General features: G+C 53.8%; 1 protein-coding gene across 1 annotated transcript; it reads left to right on the top strand.

Moving 5' to 3' along the window:
• Positions 1-395: 395 nt before the first annotated feature.
• Positions 396-21235, top strand: N7508_006095 (Nonribosomal peptide synthetases (NRPS); the record flags this gene model as incomplete). Its single annotated transcript, XM_058464161.1, has 3 exons — positions 396-1880; positions 1935-10930; positions 11009-21235. Coding segments are annotated over 3 exons (20708 nt in total), but the record flags the coding sequence as incomplete, so codon positions are not given.

The following is a 21235-nucleotide window of genomic DNA, read 5'->3' as shown; positions in this document are numbered from 1 at the left end:
GATGACCTTGCCAGTTTCATAATACACCGATGCGGCGGTGCCTGTTCGAAATTATTTACCCTGCCGTTATTGATGTGTACCAAGCCCGTTATTGACATTATTCCCCACCGCCCCGGTTATCCCCGTGCTCCGCGAATGCTAAACTAACGGTAACTGGTTATTAGTTATTAACTATCCTAGCAACAATATTCCCTGTGAAACTAAGCCTGTTTAGGAGTGTGTATTTATTATTGACACTTATGTCCAGGTGCACCACACTGCCGACAATCCACGCAGAGCACATCAGTCTCTTCCCTTTCGCCTTTCTACCTTTTTCTCTTTCCAGAGTTTTCGATTGAGCGCTTGATACTTTTGACAGTCCGTATTCGTTATTGATACCACCGCCCTCGTCAAACATGGACAATTCCGACAGTGCCAAACCGCGCTTTCAGCCATCGAAGCTCGTACTTGGGAAGGCTGCAGCTCATGTTATCGATATCGAAGTCGACTCGCTGGATTGGAACAAGTCCTTCATATTGCTCGGTGGCGACTCTATCCTAGCAATCGATTTCATCGCCAAATGCCGTCATGCAGGTATTCACGTGGACATGACAGAACTGTTGACGGCCGAGACCTTGGGTGCACTCGCTGAAGAGATAGACCGAAAGAATGCGGGATCTGTTAACGGAGTCAATGGTCACGCAAATGGAGACATCGATTTTCCTCTTGTCAATTGGCAAGATTCCGCGCTGGACGACCTGGTCGCGGACTTGAAAACGCACAGTATAGCCATTAGCGACATCGAATCTATTGCGCCTTGCTCCGCCGTGCAAGAAGGTTTCTTTGTCAGTCAGGCTATCAACCCTACTTCCTATATCAGCCATGTTTCCATGAGGCTGCTTTCAACCTCTGCCGATGGTCGGCGACCTTCAACGGAGAGGGTTGTCGATGCATGGAGAGACATTGTCAAACGTCATGCAATCCTGAGGACGACATTTATCGAGAGCAATGACCGACCTGGCAAATTTGACCAACTTGTCCTCAAGCCTAACACTATGCCACCCCGTGTTATAATATCCTCCTCGACAAAGGATATTCGAGCCGTGCCACCCTTTATTACGCGCAAGTTCGAAGCTCCGCTGCGTCTTTGTGCTTATGAGGTCAATGCTAATGAGCTTCGAGTTGACCTGGAAATTTCGCATGCCCTGGTGGATGGACACTCTGGTAGAATCTTGTTGCACGATCTTCGTGCTAGCTATCTACGAGCTGCGTACTTCTCGGAGAACGCGCTTCCATATACGAGTTTTGCATCTCACCAGCAAGCTGCCTTGAACACACGGGAGGCATCTGTAGGTGTTGAGTACTGGACATCCTACCTAAACAACGCCAGCGAGTCTCATTTGCCTCTTATCGAAATCAATCCTCAACTGCATCACCTGAAGACAGCTTGTTGTTCCATTGCACTACCACATAGGAAGCTTCGCGCTGTCTGCAGTCAGATAATGGTTACTCCGGCAAACCTGTTCCAAATCGCCTGGGCGCTTGCCATTCGACGCATCATCCTATCAGATACCATAACGTTCTCATATATAGTCTCTGGGCGTAACTGCAATCTCGAGGGCGTCGACGGGACTGTGGGGCCCTTCCTAAACACATTACCATGCTGTCTCACATTGACCCCGGAGACCAGCACGACTGATGCACTGTCTTTGGCGAAACGAGACTGGCAAGACGGCCTACCATTTCAGAACATTCCTATAGCCGATCTGGCCGTGGCAAAAACACGGTCGTTGAAGCGGCTCGGAAACACGCTGCTCTCAATTGAGCGAGAAGCAACAAACACGCATATGTTCACAGAAGGAACCTCCGTGACCCTAGATGCGAGGACAAGCGCAACAGACGTGAGGAGCTCTACTTTTGCTGAGTCGATACTGACTGTACTGACGAAATAATAGTATGATCTATCCGCCAATGTGAGATTTAGTGAAGAACGGATCGACTTGAGTCTCGAATACTGGGCTTCTAGGATAGCCTGGCCGGTTGTAAAGGCCCAGATGACGGCGTTTCAAGACGCAGTCGCATTTTTATTAGAAGGAGCGAGCAGCATGCACATCCGCGACTTTCCAAGCCATGCCATCGAAGACCGCCTTGCGATTTCGAGGTGGAATTCCGCCATACCCCCACGCCTGGAACGCTGTGTTCACGACCTTGTCCGGGACAAGATGGCCGCCCAGCCAAGCGCACAGGCCATTAGCGCTTGGGACGGCGAGATGACGTACGGTGAACTAGATGAGATCAGCCGCCGGCTGGCCTACCATCTGGTAGAGCGAGGTGTCGGCCCGGAGGTGATGGTTGGGCTGTGCATGGAGAAGTCGAAGTTGGGAGTGGTGTCCATGCTGGCTATCCTCCGTGCTGGTGGCGCCGTGGTGCCTCTTGGGGTGCAGCATCCAGTGGCCCGCATTGAGGGCATACTGAAAGATACAGCCGCGCCGATCGTACTGGTCGATCGCGCTCACGAGCGGCGGCTGGTGGCGCTGGCGGCGCATACGCAGCTGCTTGCGGTTGACTCTTTCTTCGATACGGCTCCGGCGACCCTGACACCGTCCACCGAGCCCTGCCTATCCGTACTGCCCAAGAACGCGGCCTGGGTGATGTACACCTCCGGTAGCACCGGGAAACCCAAGGGTGTTGTGCTTGAGCATAGGGCCGTCGCGACAAGCATCCTTGCCCACGGACCTGCGATTGGTGTACAGCCTCATGACCGCCTGTCGCAGTTTGCGGCGTACACCTTTGATGTTTCTATTGCAGAAATTATGACGCCCCTCTCGATCGGCGCATGTATCTGTGTTCCATCCGAACATGATCGCATAAGTCGCCTCACGACCTTCCTGTCAAAAGCAAATGTCACTGTGGCTACATTGACCTCAACTGTAGCAGCGCTGGTCCAGCCGCAAGACACGCCGACAACCCGAACGCTTATTTTGACTGGCGAAGCCCTCCTACCAAAGGTTATCGATCAATGGGTACAACAGGCCACTGTTGTGAACGCTTACGGCCCCTCGGAGAGCTCTATATGGACAACGGGTAACAAAGTCCGGGATAGTTCAGAGGCTAATAATATAGGAACGCCGCTTGCCGGCGCATTCTGGGTGGTTAACCCAGCGAACATCGCGGAACTGGTTCCAGTCGGCGCACCAGGTGAGCTCTTAATCGAAGGCCCGCTGTTGGCGCGCGGGTATCTCAACGATCCGGCCAAGACAGCGGCTGCGTTTGTGACCGATCCAGCGTTTGTGGAAGAGCTGGGTCTAAGCCCTGGCCGGCGGATGTACCGTACCGGTGATTTGGTACAACAGCATCCCGACGGCTCCCTGACATACCTCGGCCGTCGCGACACACAGGTTAAGATCCGCGGCCAGCGGGTTGAAATTGGAGAGATCGAGAATCAGATTGTTCGTCTGCTTCCTGATGCACGCGATGCTATTGTCGATGTCGTTCGGCCGGACGGTGAGGCGCATGATGGAGTACTAATGTTGGTGGCCGTTATTGAATATCCTGAGGCTGGATGGTCTATCAGTGGAGGAGAGCTGGAACTATACGACCCCGTAACAATCACCAAAGCCGCACGCGAGGCTATCAAGAAATTGGATACCGAGCTCGAGCAGGTTTTACCAGCATACATGGTGCCTACAGCATTTTTACTTGCCCGGAATATTCCGGTGAATACATCGGGCAAGCTGGACCGCCGCAGCACGCAAGATCAGTTGCGCCTCATGTCCCGCGAGGCGTTAAGCAGCTTTTCCTATTCGACAATCACAAAGCAGGCTCCAACTACTACTATAGAATATAAGCTGCAGCAATTGTGGGCTGCAGTTTTATCGCTTTCCCCTGACCAAGTAGGAATTAACGATTCCTTCTTCCGTCTTGGAGGAGACTCGGTGGTAGCTATGAAGCTGACGGCAGCGGCCCGCGCTGAGAAGCTTCCTCTATCCGTGGCTGACATCTTTCAATGGCCGCATCTGGTGGATATGGCAGCGGTTATAGAAGAGAAATACGGCCTCACGAATGGTCCTGCAACGAATGGCGTGGTATACGAAGACCCGGCCCCGCTGAGCTTATGGCCGGAGCTCGCCCAGGCTGATATCCCGGATACAGACCGGGCACGACTACTGGCAGATGTTGCCGCGCAGTGTGGCATAACCGCTAGCCAGATCGAGGACGTCTATCCATGCAGCCCATTGCAGGCCGGACTGATGGCAATTACCGCACAGCATCCTCAGGCCTATATTATTCAGCGTGTATTCAGTCTGGAAGCTGACCTTTCAACTCAGAAGCTGAAGGCAGCCTGGGCGAGGCTGGTGGAAGCCCTGCCTATTTTACGCACGCGCATTATACCCTCAGTACAAGCTGACGCATTGCAAGTGGTGGTCCGGGAGCAGCAGCCGATATGGCAGGATTCGGTGTCACTCGAGGACTATCTTGCTGCAGATAAAGCTATCCCTATTTCATATGGCGGCGTTTTGAGTCGTACTGCCATTGTCGAGAGCGAAGATAGGACAAATAGGTTCCTCGTGTGGACGACACACCACAGCATCTACGACGGCTGGAGCATGGCTAGGATGATGGAAATGCTTGTGCAGCTATTACGAGGTGAAGCGGTTCCGGCCCCAGTGCCTGTGTCGCGCTTCATCGCCTATTTGTCCCAGCAGGATCAGCAACAGACGGCAACATTCTGGAAGAACCACCTCGAAGGCGCCAACTGGGCTCATTTCCCGGCGTTGCCGTCCCTACACCATAAAGTCGTACCCAACGACCTGCTGAACCACCAGATCAGCATTCCACGGACAGCAGGTGGTGTAACAACCCCGACACTGCTGCGCGCCGCCTGGGCCCTCCTCGTTGCGGCTCACATTGGCGCCGATGAAGCTCTTATCAACGTCGTGCTCTCCGGCCGCATGGCCCACGTTGATGGCATCACAAATATCATAGCACCGACTATCACGTCAGTGCCCTTTCGTGTATCTGCATGGAGGGAACAGACTGTGCGTGGTTTTCTTGGTGCTATACAGAAGCAAACCACCCTGATGATCCCATTCGAGCATACTGGTCTTCAGAATATCCGTCGTATGGTTCCCGGCCTTGGCCCAGACTTCAACCCTGGCCACATGTTTGTTGTCCAACTGGCCGAGGAAAGCGAGTCGTCGCCACCAATGTATAACAAGCTATTCAAGAGGGAGATTACCACTGCGGACGCGTTTTACTCCCATCCGCTCAATATCGAATGCACAGTGGGCCAGGGGAGCAGTGGCGTCAGAGTTGAGATGCGGTATGATCGCGAAGTCCTCCCCGTCGATGCCGCCCAGCGTCTTCTTGCCCAGTTCGCCCACATTGTGCAGCAGCTAGCAGACAATGCCGAGGCGGAGCAGTTACTGGGACAGATGCAAGTACTATCTGCGGAGGATGCTGTGCAATTGTCCCAGTTCAACTCAAGAGTACCAACAAGGGTTGATCGCTGCATCCATGAACTGGTGCAGGACCAGATGGCGGCCCAACCAGCAGCACCGGCTATCAGTTCGTGGGACGGCGAGATGACATATAGCGAGCTGGATATTGCAAGTTATCAGCTAGCTCAGCATCTGGTCGGCTGTGGTGTAGGTCCTGAGGTGATGGTTGGGCTGTGTATGGATAAGTCGAAGTGGACAATCGTGGCGATGCTAGCCATCCTCCGCGCTGGTGGCGCCGTGGTGCCTCTTGGGGTGCAGCATCCGCTGGCTCGTGTGGAGGGTATCCTGAAAGATACGGCCGCGCTGATTGTACTGGTCGACCGCCACCATGAACAACGTTTAGCTACGCTATCGTCCTATACGCAGCTGCTTCCCGTTGACTGTTTCTTTGACACGGCTCTATCGACCCTAGCGATAACATCTACTGAGCCATTTACAGCTGTGCGACCAGAAAATATTGCGTGGGTTATCTATACCTCTGGCAGCACTGGCACGCCTAAGGGTATTATCCTTGAACACCGGGCTATTGTAACGAGCATTCTTGCCCATGCACCTCTCTGGGGGCTCTCTACCTCAACACGCACGCTCCAGTTTGCTGCTTTTACTTTCGATGTCAGTATCTCTGATATCATGGCAACCCTTGCTTTTGGCGGCTGTATTTGCTCGCTCTCTAAAGATGATCGTCTCTCAAGGCTTAATCAGGCAGCTAGCGATTTCCGGGTGACCTATGCCAATGTGACACCTACAGTCGCTCGCCTATTAGACCCAAAGCTAGTGTCCACACTGAAAACTCTAGTCCTTATTGGAGAGATTGTTGATCCAGGTGTTGTGGATAGGTGGAACAAGGATGCTGCAGTAATTAATGGTTATGGCCCAGCTGAAGCATCCATTGTATTCCATTGCAGCCCGCCTATACTGGATCCTGCGCTTGCGGCAAACGTTGGACAGCCTATCGCAGGAGGTGCCTGGGTAGCCGACCCGGACAACATCGGCCGACTGATGCCCCTTGGCGCACCGGGCGAGCTGCTCATCGAAGGCCCGCTATTAGCACGGGGCTACCTCAATGACCCTGTCAAGACTGCTGCCGCCTTTATCAAAAACCCGGCATTTACGGAACAGTTGGGCCTAGTAGGCCCCGGCCGGCGGATGTACCGCACCGGCGATATAGTGCAACAGAATGCGGATGGATCGCTGACCTACATCGGAAGGCGCGATACACAAGTCAAGATCCGCGGCCAACGAGTTGAGATTGGAGAGATAGAGAGCCAGATTGTGTGTTTGCTTCCAGACGCACGCAAGGCCATCGTCGATGTGATTCAGCCAGCCAGTGAGGCTCATGACAGCATGTTGATGTTGGTGGCGGTCATCGAGTATGCTGAGGCTGGGCCTGCCCTGAGTAGTTGCGGAGCGTTGGATGTATACAATCCCGCAATGATAACTGAAGCCACACTTAAGGCCCTCGACAAATTGTACATCGACCTCATGCAGGCCTTACCATTATATATGGTGCCCTCGGCATTTTTGCTTGCTCCGAATATCCCGTTAAATCTTTCTGGCAAGTTAGATCGCCGGACTGTACGGGAAGAGATGTGCAAGATGTCCCGCGAGTTGCTAAGCAGCTATTCCTGCTCTACCACCACAAAGCAGGCTCCAAAAACTGCTATGGAACAAAGACTGCAGAGCCTCTGGGCCGCGGCTTTGTCACTTCCACCTGATACAGTAGGCATCAAGGACTCCTTTTTCCGTCTTGGTGGAGATTCAGTGGTGGCCATGAAGTTGGCAGCAGCAGCCCGTGCTGAGAATATTCTCCTCTCCGTGGCCGATGTCTTCCGCCTGCCCCGTCTCGAGGATATGGCAGCAGCTTTGGAAGAACATCATGAAGGCAATAGCCCTATAGAAGCAGATCCGCTTCCGTTTAGTCTGTGGCCAGAGCTCGCCCAAAGCAATACCGATACAGAACGGGACTGCTTGTTAGCAGATATTGCCGCGCAATGTGGTATTTCTCCTGACCAAATTGAGGATGTCTATCCATGCAGCCCGTTACAGGCCGGGCTGATGGCGATTACCGCTCAGCATCCAAAGGCCTATGTTATCCAGCGCGTCTTTCAACTACATGCCAACCTCCCAACTGAACGGCTCAAAGCCGCTTGGAACCAGATGGTCGAAGCCCTGCCTATCTTGCGGACGCGTATCGTTCCCTCTATCCAGGCTGACGCGCTACAGGTCGTGGTGCAGGAGCAGCCAGTCTGGCATCACAGGGCATCACTTGAAGACTATCTTGCTATGGATAGGGCTAATGCTATTACATATGGCGGCGAGCTCAATCGCACCGCCATAATAGAGAGCGAAGACGATGGGAGCCGCACCTTCGTGTGGACATCACATCACAGTATCTACGATGGTTGGAGCAAATCGAAAATGATAGACATGTTTGGGCAGCTCCTGAGGGGTGAGGCGCTACCATCTGTCCCGGTACCAGTATCACGGTTCATTGCCTATCTGGCTCGTCAGGATGAGAAACGGAAGGTGGCATTTTGGAAGAATCAGTTCCAAGGTGTTAACTGGACGTCCTATCCAGCCTTGCCATCTGCGCAGCACAAAGTTAACCCTCGCGATAAACTCAGCTGCCAGCTACACATCTCTCTGGTTCCAGGAGCTGCGACAATGTCCACAGTATTGCGTGCTGCCTGGGCCCTCTTAGTCACCGCCAACACCGGCGCCGAGGAAGCAGTCATCAATGTCGTGCTCTCCGGTCGTATGGCAGCCGTTGATGGTATTACAGACCTCATAGCCCCGACTATCACCTCAGTGCCCTTCCGCGTATCGGCTTGGAGGGAACAGACCACACGCGGTTTCCTTTCTGATGTACAGCAGCAGGCCACCGGGATGATCCCATATGAGCACACTGGTCTTCAAAACATCCGGCGCGTGGCCCCTAGCCTTGGGCCAGAATTCGACCCTGGCCACATCTTTCTAGTTCAGCCAGCCGGAGAGAGCGAATCAGCCAGACCGATTTTTGATATAGGCATGGACGTCGATGATGACGCTACTTCTATGGACGCCTTTGACGCCTACGCCCTGAACGTCGAGTGCACCGTGGGCGGGACAAGTGAGGTTACAGTTGAGCTGTCCTTTGACCGCGAAGTTGTCCCGGTTAATGCTGCGCAACGCCTGCTTGCTCAATTCAGCCACATTGCTGAGCAGCTCACATGCCATGCCGATGTAGAGCTGCCCCTCGGGTCTCTCAAACTGTTACCGGAGGAGGACAGGGCACAGTTGAAACAGTGGAACTCTGTCATACCTCCACGCAGTGAGCGTTGCCTCCACGACCTTGTGCGAGAAAACGTGCTTGACCGGCCTTCGGCGGTGGCTCTCAGCGCTTGGGACGGAGAGATGACATACGGCGAGTTGGACGACTCCAGCCGCCGGCTAGCCTGCCACTTGGTTGATCGAGGTGTAGGCCCGGAGGTGATGGTCGGCCTGTGCATGGACAAATCCAAGTGGGCGGTGGTGGCCATGTTAGCCATACTCCGCGCCGGTGGCTCTGTCGTCCCTCTTGGGGTGCAATATCCCCTGGCGCGCATCGAACGAATCGTGAAAGACACAGCTATGTGCCTAGTCCTGGTTGACCCATCGCAGCAAACTCGACTAGGCTCTGCACTGCCGGCTACCATCACCGTCGATGCCACCCTCCACGAATCGCTCCCTGCTACGGGATATGACGCGTGTGCAACAGTCACAGCTGGCAATGTGGCCTGGGTACTGTACACTTCAGGAAGTACTGGCCAACCTCAAGGCGTTGTACTTGAACATGGTGCACTCGCTACAGCAGTGTTGGCTAATGGTCGATTTCTCTCTCTGACAACGGAATCTCGGACTCTCCAATTTGCGGCATTCACCTTCGATGTTTGCATTACCGACATCTTCTGCACACTGGCTAGTGGTGGCTGTGTGTGTCTAATGTCTGAGGAAGACCGTATGAATGACTTGGCTGGTTGTTTTCAAAGAACCAATGCCAACTACGTCGAGTTGACGCCAACAACCCTCAAATTACTCTCCCCTGACCAGGTGCCGGCTGTCACAAAGCTTGCTCTCGGTGGTGAGGCAATGGAGTCACAGCTTGTCGACAAATGGAGTAGCAGTGTCCAACTTATCAACTCATATGGTCCGTCCGAATGCGCCATTGTGTGCGCGGCAAACATTGTGAGTGGAACCACGGATCCCAAGAATGTTGGAAAGCCACTGGCAGGGGCCTTCTGGGTTGTATATCCTCGAAATCACAATTGTCTCTGTCCTATCGGCGTGCCGGGCGAGCTCCTGGTTGAAGGTCCATTGCTAGCACGCGGTTACCTGAATAACCCCGACAAGACCACCGCCTCTTTTATCAATGATCCAGCATTTGTCGAAGAGTTGGGTCTCAGCCCTGGCCGACGAATGTACCACACAGGAGATATCGTGCAGCAGAATACGGACGGCTCCCTATCTTACGTCGGCCGAATGGACACGCAGGTCAAGATCCGTGGCCAGCGGGTGGAAATCGGTGAGATAGAGAACCAGATTAGTCGTTTGCTCCCGCATGGACATCAAGCCATGGTGGATGTGGTGTGTCCTGCCGGTGAGGTGCTTGATACGCCACTCATGCTCGTGGCTGTCATCGAGTATGCTGAGGCTGGGCCTGCCGCGAGCATCCCCGGACCGTTGAAGCTATACAATGGCGCACAGATTACCGAAGCCGCGCGGAAGGACGTTGAAAAACTGGAAGCCAACCTCGGGCAGATGCTGCCGGCTTACATGGTCCCCGCGGTGTTCTTATTAGCTCCGAGTATCCCGGTCAACGCGTCTGGCAAGCTGGACCGCCGTGCCGTGCGGGATCAGCTGCGCCTGATGTCCCGCGAGTCGCTGAGCAGCGTTTCCCTCCCGGCAGGCTCAAAGCAGGCCCCAACCACTGCAATAGAACAGAGGCTACAGAACCTCTGGGCCACGGCGCTCGTGTTGGACCCCAAATCATTTGGGATTAATGACTCCTTCTTCCGCCTTGGTGGTGACTCTGTGGTGGCTATGAAGCTAACGGCCGCAGCCCGAGCTGAGAAGATTCCCCTATCCGTGGCTGACATCTTCCAATGGCCCTGTCTGGCTGATATGGCAGCCGCTATAGAAGAGAAACAATTCGAAGACACTGGCCCGGCGGACGAAGATCCAGCCCCGCTAAGTCTCTGGCCAGAGCTTGTCCATACTGATAATCCTGAAGTCGAGCGAGTACGACTGTTGACCGATGTTGCTGCATATTGTAGCATAGCCTTTGACGATATCGAGGATGTCTATCCATGCAGCCCGTTGCAGGCCGGACTGATGGCGATTACCGCCCAACGTCCCGAAGCCTACGTTGTCCAGCGTGTATTCAGCCTAGAGACCGACCTGTCCATTCAGAAGCTGAAGGCTGTCTGGGCGAGGTTAGTGGAAGCCCTGCCTATATTACGGACACGCATCATCCCTTCCGCGTACACCGACGCGCTACAGGTGGTGGTCAGGGAGCAGCCGACCTGGCAGAACTGGATGTCACTCCAGGAGCATCTCGAAGCTGATAAAACTAAGCCGATCACTTACGGCGGCGCGCTCAGTCGTGCGGCGATCTTAGTGGACGCAGATTGTCGGTACTTTGTCTGGACAGCACATCACAGTGTTTTTGACGGATGGAGCTTGGTGGAAATGTCAAAGCTCGTGGAACAGCTGCTAAAAGATGAGGCTCCTTCGCCCTCAGTGCCCGTCTCTCGATTTATTGCCTACTTGGCCCGGCAGGACAAGGAACAGGCCGCAGTATTCTGGCAGCGGCAGCTTGAAGGCGCCAGCTGGGCTCAATATCCAGCCTTGCCCTCTCCGCAGCACGTCGTCAACCCGAGAGATGTGATCCAGCAACAGGTCGAAATTCCCAACAGTCCAGGTAATGGGACAACGGCGACCCTGTTGCGAGCCGCCTGGGGCCTCCTGGTAGCCGCCAACACCGGTTCTGATGAGTCAGTTATCAGCGTTGTTCTATCCGGCCGCGGGGCGGCCGTTGAGGGCATCACTGGCCTGGTGGCACCGACTGTTACTTCGGTTCCCTTCCGCGTTTCTGCTTCGCCAACTCAGTCTGTACGGGAGTTCCTTACCACCATACATAAGCGGGCAACCGAAATGATCCCGTATGAACATACCGGTCTCCAGAACATTAGACGCATGGTCTCTAGCCTGGGACCGGAGTTCGACCCAGGTCATAGCTTTGTTGTTCAGCCTGCCGAGAAGAGCGAGTCAGCCTTACCGATGAGAGATCATACAGAAATCTTTGCCGATGCCTTTGACGCATATTCGCTCACCGTCGAGTGCACGATGGCAGCAGAGACGAATACAGTTAAGGTCGAACTACGCTATGACCGCGAAGTCCTTACGGTTGACAATGCGCATCGCCTACTGGCACAGTTTGACCATATTGTCCAGCAGCTAGCACGAAATGCACAGACCGAACGCCCCCTAGGACAGCTGCAACTACTATCGAGGGAGGATGGCGTGCAGTTGAGCAGATGGAATTCAACTGTTCCGCCCCGGATAGAGCGCTTTGTCCACGACCTTGTACTTGACAAGATGGCAGTGCAGCCGTCCGCACTGGCTATCAGCGCATGGGACGGAGATATCACATACAAGGAGCTAGATGATTACAGCCGCTGGCTAGGTTATCATCTGGTAGAGCGAGGTGTCGGGCCGGAGACGATGGTCGGCATGTGTATGGATAAGTCCAAGTTTGGAGTAGTGGCTATGCTGGCTATCCTCCGCGCCGGTGGAGCTGTCGTCCCCTTCGGTGCACAACATCCAGTAGCCCGCATTGAGGGAATCTTCAAAGACATAGCCACGCGGCTCATCCTGGTTGACCGTGGTCAAGAACAACGGCTGGGGGCGCTGGATACACAGCTACTCGTGGTCGATTCTTTCTTCTGTGTGGCCCCGGCTACCCCGATACCGTCCAGCGAGCCCTGCATATCCGTACGGCCTGAGAATGTGGCCTGGGTTATCTATACCTCTGGCAGCACCGGTATGCCTAAGGGTGTTGTTCTTGAACACAGGGCTCTTACAACAAGTATCCTTGCCCATGGCCGCGCATTTGGCATTCAATCCGATGACCGGCTGTCACAATTTGCTGCCTATACCTTCGACGTCGCTATCCAGGAAATTATGACGAGTCTTGCTTTTGGGGCATGTATTTGTATTCCTTCAGAATATGATCGTGTGAACCGGCTCATGCCATTCCTATCAGACGCTAATGTTACTATCGCCACTTTGACGTCAACAGTGGCTTCTTTAGTCCAGCCAGAAAACACACCGAGCGTACGAACGTTGGTTTTGATGGGTGAAGCTGTTCAACCAAAGGTTGTTGACCAATGGTTTGATCATGCCGACATTATCAATGCTTATGGGCCCTCGGAATGCTGTATTCATACCACAGGAAACAAGATCCAGAAAAGATCAGAGGCACCTAATGTAGGGAAGCCGCTTGCGGGTGTTTTCTGGGTCGTTAATCCCGCCAATGTTGGACAATTGGTTCCAATCGGTGCGCCGGGCGAGCTGCTGATTGAAGGGCCACAGTTGGCAAGAGGTTACTTGAACGACCCTGTCAAGAGCGCTGCTGCCTTTATCAACAACCCGGCATTTACAGACTATTTGGGCCTAAATGGCCGACGGATGTACCGCACTGGTGATATGGTGCAGCAGAATGCAGACGGCTCAGTTATATATCTCGGTCGCCGTGACACTCAGGTCAAGATCCGCGGCCAGCGAGTCGAGATTGGAGAAATCGAGAGTCAGATTATGCATCTGCTCCCAGATGCATCCGAAGCTATCGTGGATGTAGTGCGACCGGCTGGTGAGGCACACGATGGAGTTCTGGTGTTGGTTGCTGTCATTGAATATCCTAAGGCTGGATCATCCAGCAGTGGAGAGTTGGACCTGTACGATGATTCACGTATCACCAATGCCGCCCGTAATAGCCTCCAGGGGTTGGAAATCGAGCTCGGCCAAGTACTTCCGGCATATATGGTACCAATGGCGTACCTCCTGACGCCAAAGATCCCAGTGAACAATTCTGGCAAGCTGGACCGCCAGTTCGTGCGGGAACAGCTACGTCGTATGTCCCGCGAGGCGCTGAGTAGCTATTCTACAATGGCAAAGCAAGCTCCAAAAACTGCTATGGAGCAAAAGCTGCACCGCCTCTGGGCCGCAGCCCTATCGCTTTCCCCTGATGTAGTGGGCATCAACGACTCCTTCTTCCGGCTTGGTGGTGACTCGGTAGTGGCCATGAAGCTGACAGCGGTTGCCCGGGACGAGCAGATTCCCCTCTCTGTGGCCGACATATTCCGTTGGCCCCGGCTTGTAAGTCTGGCGAAGGCTATGGAAAACAAGCACGAGGACTATGGCTTCGCGGACAAAGATCCAGCCCAATTCAGTCTGTGGCCGGAACTCGCCCAGACCGACCCCGAGATGGACGACGAGAGAGAACGATTGTTAGCAGATGTTGCGCTGCAGTGCTCTGTCACAACTGACCTGGTCGAGGATATTTACCCCTGCAGCCCCCTTCAGGCCGGTCTTATGGCTATCACTGCACAGTATCCTAAGGCCTACGTTGCCCAACGTGTTTTCCGACTGCAGGCCAAACTGTCTACTCAACAGCTCAAAGCTGCTTGGACGCAACTGGCCGAAACCCTTCCAATCTTGCGCACACACGTCATCTCCTCAGTCCTTTGTAATGCACTTCAGGTTGTATTAAGGAAGGAGCCTGTTTGGCACCATGGGACGTCGCTCGACGACTATCTCGCAACAGACCGCGCCAACCCAATTACCTATGGCGGAGCGCTTAGTCGTACGGGTATTGTTCACAATGGAGCTGACCGCTACTTTATATGGACAACGCACCATAGTGTCTATGATGGCTGGAGTGTGACCAAAATAATGGAATTGCTGGCCCGGCTATTGCAAGGCGCAGCTCCGCCAGTCCCGGTCCCTGTGTCACGATTCATTGCCTACCTGACCCTGCAAAATGAAGAGAAAACAGCGTCATTTTGGCAAAAGCACCTTAAGGACGCCAACTGGGCTCGTTATCCGGCTTTACCATCCTCCAAGCACTATGTCAACCCGAGGGATACACTTCAGCAACATCTCCACGTCCCTCTGAAGTCAGAAGCTGCAACACTCCCCATAGTCCTACGCGCCGCCTGGACTCTGGTTGTCGCTACAAATACTGGGCTTGACGAGGCAGTTATTAATGTGGTACTATCTGGTCGTATGGCACCAATCAATGGGATTGCACAATTGATAGCCCCAACTATTACTACAGTCCCCTTCTATACATCAGTGTCACAGGAGCAGTCTGTGAAAGGCTTCCTTACTGATATGCAAAACCGGTCGACTGAGATGATTCCATATGAACATACTGGTCTCCAGAACATTTACCGCATGGTTCCTGGGCTTGGACCAGAATTCGACCCTGGCCATATCTTTGTGGTCCAGCCAGCTGGAGAGACCGAGTCAGGGACACCATTGTTCAATATGGGTATGGATGTATATGACGAAGCTACTTCTATGGATGACTTTCATGCCTATCCCCTGACAGTCGAGTGTACTGTGGGATCAGATGTTAGTGATGTTACAGTTGAGCTGCGGTACGATCGCGATGTCGTCCCCGTTGATGCTGCGCAGCGTCTTCTTGCCCAACTTTGTCACATTGTGCAGCAGCTGTCAGACAATACAGATACTGAGCAGCCGCTCAGACAGCTGCAACTACTATCCTTGGAGGACAGTTTGCAGTTGTCCAAATGGAACTCGACAGTTCCGCCTCGACTTGAGCGCTGCATTCATGACCTGGTGTTGGATGAGATGGCCGCCCACCCGGAGAGAACAGCCATCAGCGCGTGGGATGGCGAGTTGACGTACGGCGAGTTACATGAAGCGAGCCGACGGCTGGCTCACTATCTGTCCGCCGGCTGCGGCGTAGGCCCTGAGGTGATGGTTGGGCTGTGCATGGATAAGTCGAAGTTAGGAGTGGTGGCCATGCTGGCTATCCTCCGTGCCGGCGGCGCCGTGGTCCCTCTCGGCGTGCAGCACCAATTGCCCCGTATTCAGGGGATTGTCCAGGATATTTCAGCACCGCTCGTGCTGGTTGATCGTATGCATGAGCAGCGTTTGGACGCGCTATCAGCCTATACACAGCTGCTTGCAGTTGATTCTTTCTTCGACACAGCCCCGTTGTCCCCAATACCGACCGCCGAGCCCTGTGTATTTGTGCAGCCCGACAATGTGGCCTGGGTTATCTTCACCTCCGGCAGCACTGGAACGCCTAAGGGCGTTATACTTGAACACGGTGCACTTGCAACTAGCATCCTTGCTCATGGGCGTGCATTTGATATTCAGCCACGCGACCGGCTCTCACAGTTTGCGGCATATACTTTTGATGTTGCTATCCAGGAGATTATGACGACCCTTTGTCTGGGGGCATGTATTTGCGTTCCCTCAGAAGATGATCGTGTTAACCGTCTTACACCTTTCTTATCGGAGGCTGGGATTACTATTGCCACTTTAACATCAACAGTAGCCGCCTTAATCCAGCCACAAAATATCCCGACCATACGAACGCTAGTATTGATGGGCGAACCTGTTGAACCGAAAGTCGTTGATCAATGGGTTGAGCATGCCAATATCATCAATGCTTACGGGCCATCCGAGTGCTGTATCCACACCACAGGAAACAAGATTTGGAACAGATCAGCGGCACTTAATGTTGGCAAGCCGCTCGCTTCAACGTTCTGGGTAGTCAACCCAGCCAGCATACAACTAGTTCCAATCGGTGCGCCGGGCGAGCTGCTCATTGAAGGACCGCAATTGGCCCGCGGCTATCTCAACGACCCTGTCAAGACCGCCGCCTCTTTTATCAAAGATCCAGCATTTGTCGAAGAAATGAACCTGAGCCCTGGTCGTCGCATGTATCGAACTGGCGATCTGGTACAGCAGAACCCGGATGGGTCGCTGACCTACCTCGGCCGACGCGATACACAAGTCAAGATCCGTGGCCAGCGAGTTGAAATTGGAGAGATCGAGAGCCAGATTATGCGGCTGCTGCCAAACGCACGCGAGGCTATCGTCGATCTGGTGCCGCCAGCCGGGGAGCCCGATGACGGCATATTGATGTTGGTGGCCGTCGTCGAATATCCCGATGTTGGACCATCCAGCAGCGGAGAGCTGGAGCTATATGATCCCGCAAAGATCACGGACACTGCGCGCAAGGCCCTCAAGAAATTAGACACTGATTTGGGCCGGGTCCTGCCAGCATACATGGTCCCAGCAGTGTTTTTACTTTCGCCGAAGATCCCGACCAATACCTCCGGCAAGCTGGACCGCCGGGCCGTGCGGGATCAGCTGCTCCTGATGTCCCGCGAGTCGCTGAGCAACGTTTCCTGCTCGGCAGGCTCAAAGCAGGCACCAACTACTATTACGGAAGAAACGTTACAGAGGCTCTGGGCTACAGCTCTAGTATTAGAGCCTGAAGCGGTTGGGATGAACGACTCCTTTTTCCGTCTTGGTGGAGACTCAGTCATTGCTATGAAGTTAACAGCAGCAGCCCGGGCTGAAAAGATCCCCCTATCCGTGGCTGACATCTTCCGATGGCCCCGTCTGGCTGATATGGCAGCTGCTTTAGAAGAGAAACATGGCCTCGAGAATGGCCATGCGAATAGTGAAGATCCAGCCCCGCTGAGTTTGTGGCCGGAGCTCGCCCAGGCCGACGATGCGGCCGCAGAGACACGACTATTAGCAGATGCTGCCGCTCAATGTAACGTTTCTATTGACCAGATTGAAGATATCTATCCCTGCAGCCCGTTACAGGCTGGGCTTATGGCGATCACTGCACAACGTCCCGAGGCCTATGTTATTCAGCGGATCTTCCGACTACAGTCTAACCTCTCCACCAAGCAGCTCAAAGCCGCCTGGACAAGGCTGGTTGAATGCTTGCCTATATTGCGAACCCGCATTATCCCCTCAGTACAAGCTGATTCATTGCAAGTTGTAGTACGGTCACAGCCACAGCCAGTCTGGCAGGACTGGAAATCACTGGACGACTATCTTGCAATGGATAAAGCCACCCCTATTACATACGGTGGCGTCCTCAGTCGTACAGCAATTGTGGCGAATGAGGACAGAGCGAATCGGTTCTTTGTGTGGACAACACATCACAGCGTCTATGACGGCTGGAGCATGGCCAAGACAATTGAATTGCTCGCCCGACTGTTAAAAGGGGAGGCTCCGCCCGCCACGGTGCCTGTATCACGATTTATTCGCTACCTGGCCCTGCAGGATAAAAAGGAAATAGAAATATTCTGGAGGGGACATCTCGAAGGCGCCAACTGGGCTCGTTATCCAGCCTTGCTGTCCCCGCAGAACAATGTCAACCCAAGGCATGCACTCCAGCAACACCTCTGCGTTCCTCTAACGGCAGCAACTGCTCTACCTACCGTCCTACGCGCCGCCTGGGCCCTGCTTGTCGCTACAAATACTGGGCTTGATGAGGCAGTTATCAATGTGGTGCTGTCTGGTCGTATGGCTCCAATTGATGGGATCACAGATGTTATAGCACCAACTATCACTACAGTCCCGTTCTATGTATCAGCCTCCCAAGCGCAATCTGTCAAAGGCTTCCTTGCTGATATATATAACCGGGCGGCTGAGATGATTCCGTATGAACATACTGGTCTCCAGAACATCCGGCAACTAGTTCCAGGCCTGGGACCAGAGTTTGACCCCGGCCATATCTTTGTGGTTCAGCCAGCCGGAGAAAGGGAGTCAGCAACACCCATGCTCCATATGGATGTTGAGCGTGAAACCACTTCTATGGACGCCTTTGACGCCTACGCCCTGACAGTCGAGTGTACGATAGGACAGGGGACGAACGTCCATATCGACATACGCTACGACCGTGCAGTATTGCCACCTAATGATGCGCAACGGCTGCTCACCCAGTTCAGTCACATTGTGCAGCAGATAGCACAAAATGCCGAGACTGAGCAGTCACTAGGACAGTTACAATTGCTGTCCGTGGAGGATAGTGCCCAGCTACGCAAGTGGAACTCAGCATTACCATCCCAGGTTGACCGCTGCATTCATGATCTAGTCCATGATAAGATGGTTGAGCAGCCGTTTGCAACAGCTATCAGCGCGTGGGACGGTGAAATGACATATCATGAGCTAGACAGCGCAAGCTGGCAGCTAGCCCACTACTTGCTCCAGCATAATATCGGCCCGGAGGTGATGGTTGGCATGTGTATGGATAAGTCGAAGTTAGGAGTAGTGGCTATACTGGCTATTCTTCGCGCTGGCGGCGCCGTGGTCCCTCTCGGTGTACAACATCCAATAGCCCGCCTTGAGGGCATTGTGAACGACACAGCTGCGCCGATCGTATTGGTCGATCGCGCTCACCAGCGGCGGCTGGTGGCGCTGGCGGCGCATACACAGTTACTTGCCGTGGACTCCTTCTTTGATGCGGCTTCGTCAACTCCAGTGATAACGACATCCGCTGAGCCTTGCAGGTCCGTCCGCCCTAATCATGTATCCTGGGTCATCTATACCTCTGGCAGCACTGGCATGCCTAAGGGCGTTGTGCTGGAACATGGGGCCCTGGCAACTAGTATCCTTGCTCATGGGCGCGCATTCGGTATCCAACCCCACGACCGGCTCTCACAGTTTGCAGCGTATACCTTTGATGTGGCTATTCAGGAAATTATGACGAGTCTTGTAATGGGGGCATGCATCTGTATTCCGTCAGAACACGATCGGATGAACCGGCTCACGCAATTCCTATCAGAAGCTAATATCACTATCGCTACTTTGACATCAACAGTAGCCGCCTTAATCCGGCCACAACGCACGAGCGTACAAACCCTCGTTTTGATGGGCGAAGCTGTGCAACCCAGAGTCATTGATCAGTGGGTTGGGCATGCCACTGTTATCAATGCTTACGGACCCTCGGAATGCTGTATACACACCACGGGGAACAAGATCAGGGACAGATCAGAAGCAAGCAATATAGGCTTACCGCTAGCGAGCATCTTCTGGGTAGTGAACCCAGCCAGCATCGGCCAACTGGTTTCACGTGGCACACCTGGTGAGCTGCTGATTGAAGGCCCCCAACTGGCTCGGGGCTACCTTAACGACCCTTCTAAGACCGCGGCCTCTTTTATCCAAGATCCGCCATTTGTGGAGGCGCTAGGCCTGAGCCCCGGCCGACGGATGTACCGAACTGGTGATATAGTGCAACAGAATGCGGATGGATCACTGACCTACCTGGGCCGACACGACACTCAGGTCAAAATCCGTGGCCAGCGGGTGGAAGTCGGCGAAATTGAGTACCATATAGGGAAGCAGGCCGGTATCCATGATGCAGTTGTGCTTCATATGCGGCAAGGACCCTTTGCTGGTCAACTTATTGCTGCTGTCATCCTCAGTGAGACTGAGACCTCGGAAGCAAGCCGCCATCAGAACTCTGGTGTCAAATATATTCCTGAAGACCAGAAGGAGGGTGCTCAAATCCTGCTACGCAATGCTCAGCATGACTTGGCACAGCAGGTCATGCACTATATGGTGCCGAGTATTTGGATCCCGTTAGCAGCTGTGCCGATAAATGCATCGGGCAAGACGGATCGACTTGCGCTCACTCGCTGGGTACAATCGTTGCCACCAGACCAAATAGTAGCTCTGACTGGCAGCACTGAGGAGACTGAAGATGCTGAGAAGCTAATGGCAACGGCCACACCCGTCGAGCGATCGTTGCGGGTGATATGGAGCGAAGTACTAGGCATTCCGTTGCAAGACGTGACATTCTTGACTACCTTTTTCAGTCTTGGGGGAGACTCTATCACAGCAATGCAGGTAGTGTCAGCCAGCCGGGCCCGTGGCATTCTCGTCACTGTACGCAACATTTTAGACAGCCAGACAATCCCCAGTCTGGCGGCCCAAGCGCAGAGAGTCGAAGCTGCAGACGATACAAAAACGCACTCTGTCAACAGTACGCAGATCCCTACGGAAGAGCCGGCAGCTACAGCAACAGACTTTCTGCTCGCACACCTGTCTGACAGTGACATGCTAGTGAATGAGGGGCAATACCTCAATTCTATTGGTCTCTCTTCAATCACTGAAATTGAAGATATTCTCTCTTGTTCACCAATCCAGCAAGGCATTCTGCTTACACAGGTGCAATCACCGTCAACCTACTGCATCCAGCACACATGCCGTATTAAGTCGTCGGATCCGGCAAACCAACCTGTCAGCGTCGACCGGCTTGTTGGAGCATGGCATCAGGTCGTTATGCGGCACTCCATCCTCAGAACTGTCTTGCTTGAGCCGCTACCAGGTAAGGAGAGATTTATCCAGATTGTCTTGAGGCAACCGGATATTGGCATTCTCAGTGAGAATGGGGTTGCAGATGCAGCTGTAGCTGAGTGGTTTGATTCCCAGCCAACGCTTGACGTTTCAGACCTTCGATACCCTCCCCATCGTCTAACGCTACTGAGGACAGCCACAGGCGAGGTATACTGCCGGCTTGACGTGAGCCATGCCCTAGTTGACGCCTCGTCACTGACACTGATTATCCGAGACCTTATCACTGCCTATGAGGGTACATTACTGGATGACGGTGGTTCGCATTACAGTGCCTATATGGAATTCCTTGAGAGAAGACAGCCACAGGAAGACCT

The sequence above is a fragment of the Penicillium antarcticum genome (assembly GCF_028974205.1).
Source record: "Penicillium antarcticum strain IBT 31339 chromosome Unknown utg000006l_segment0_segment0, whole genome shotgun sequence".
Taxonomy (NCBI): Eukaryota; Fungi; Ascomycota; class Eurotiomycetes; order Eurotiales; family Aspergillaceae; genus Penicillium; species Penicillium antarcticum.
Note: the sequence above shows the minus strand (reverse complement) of the source record. Positions and strands in the feature narration are given on the sequence as shown.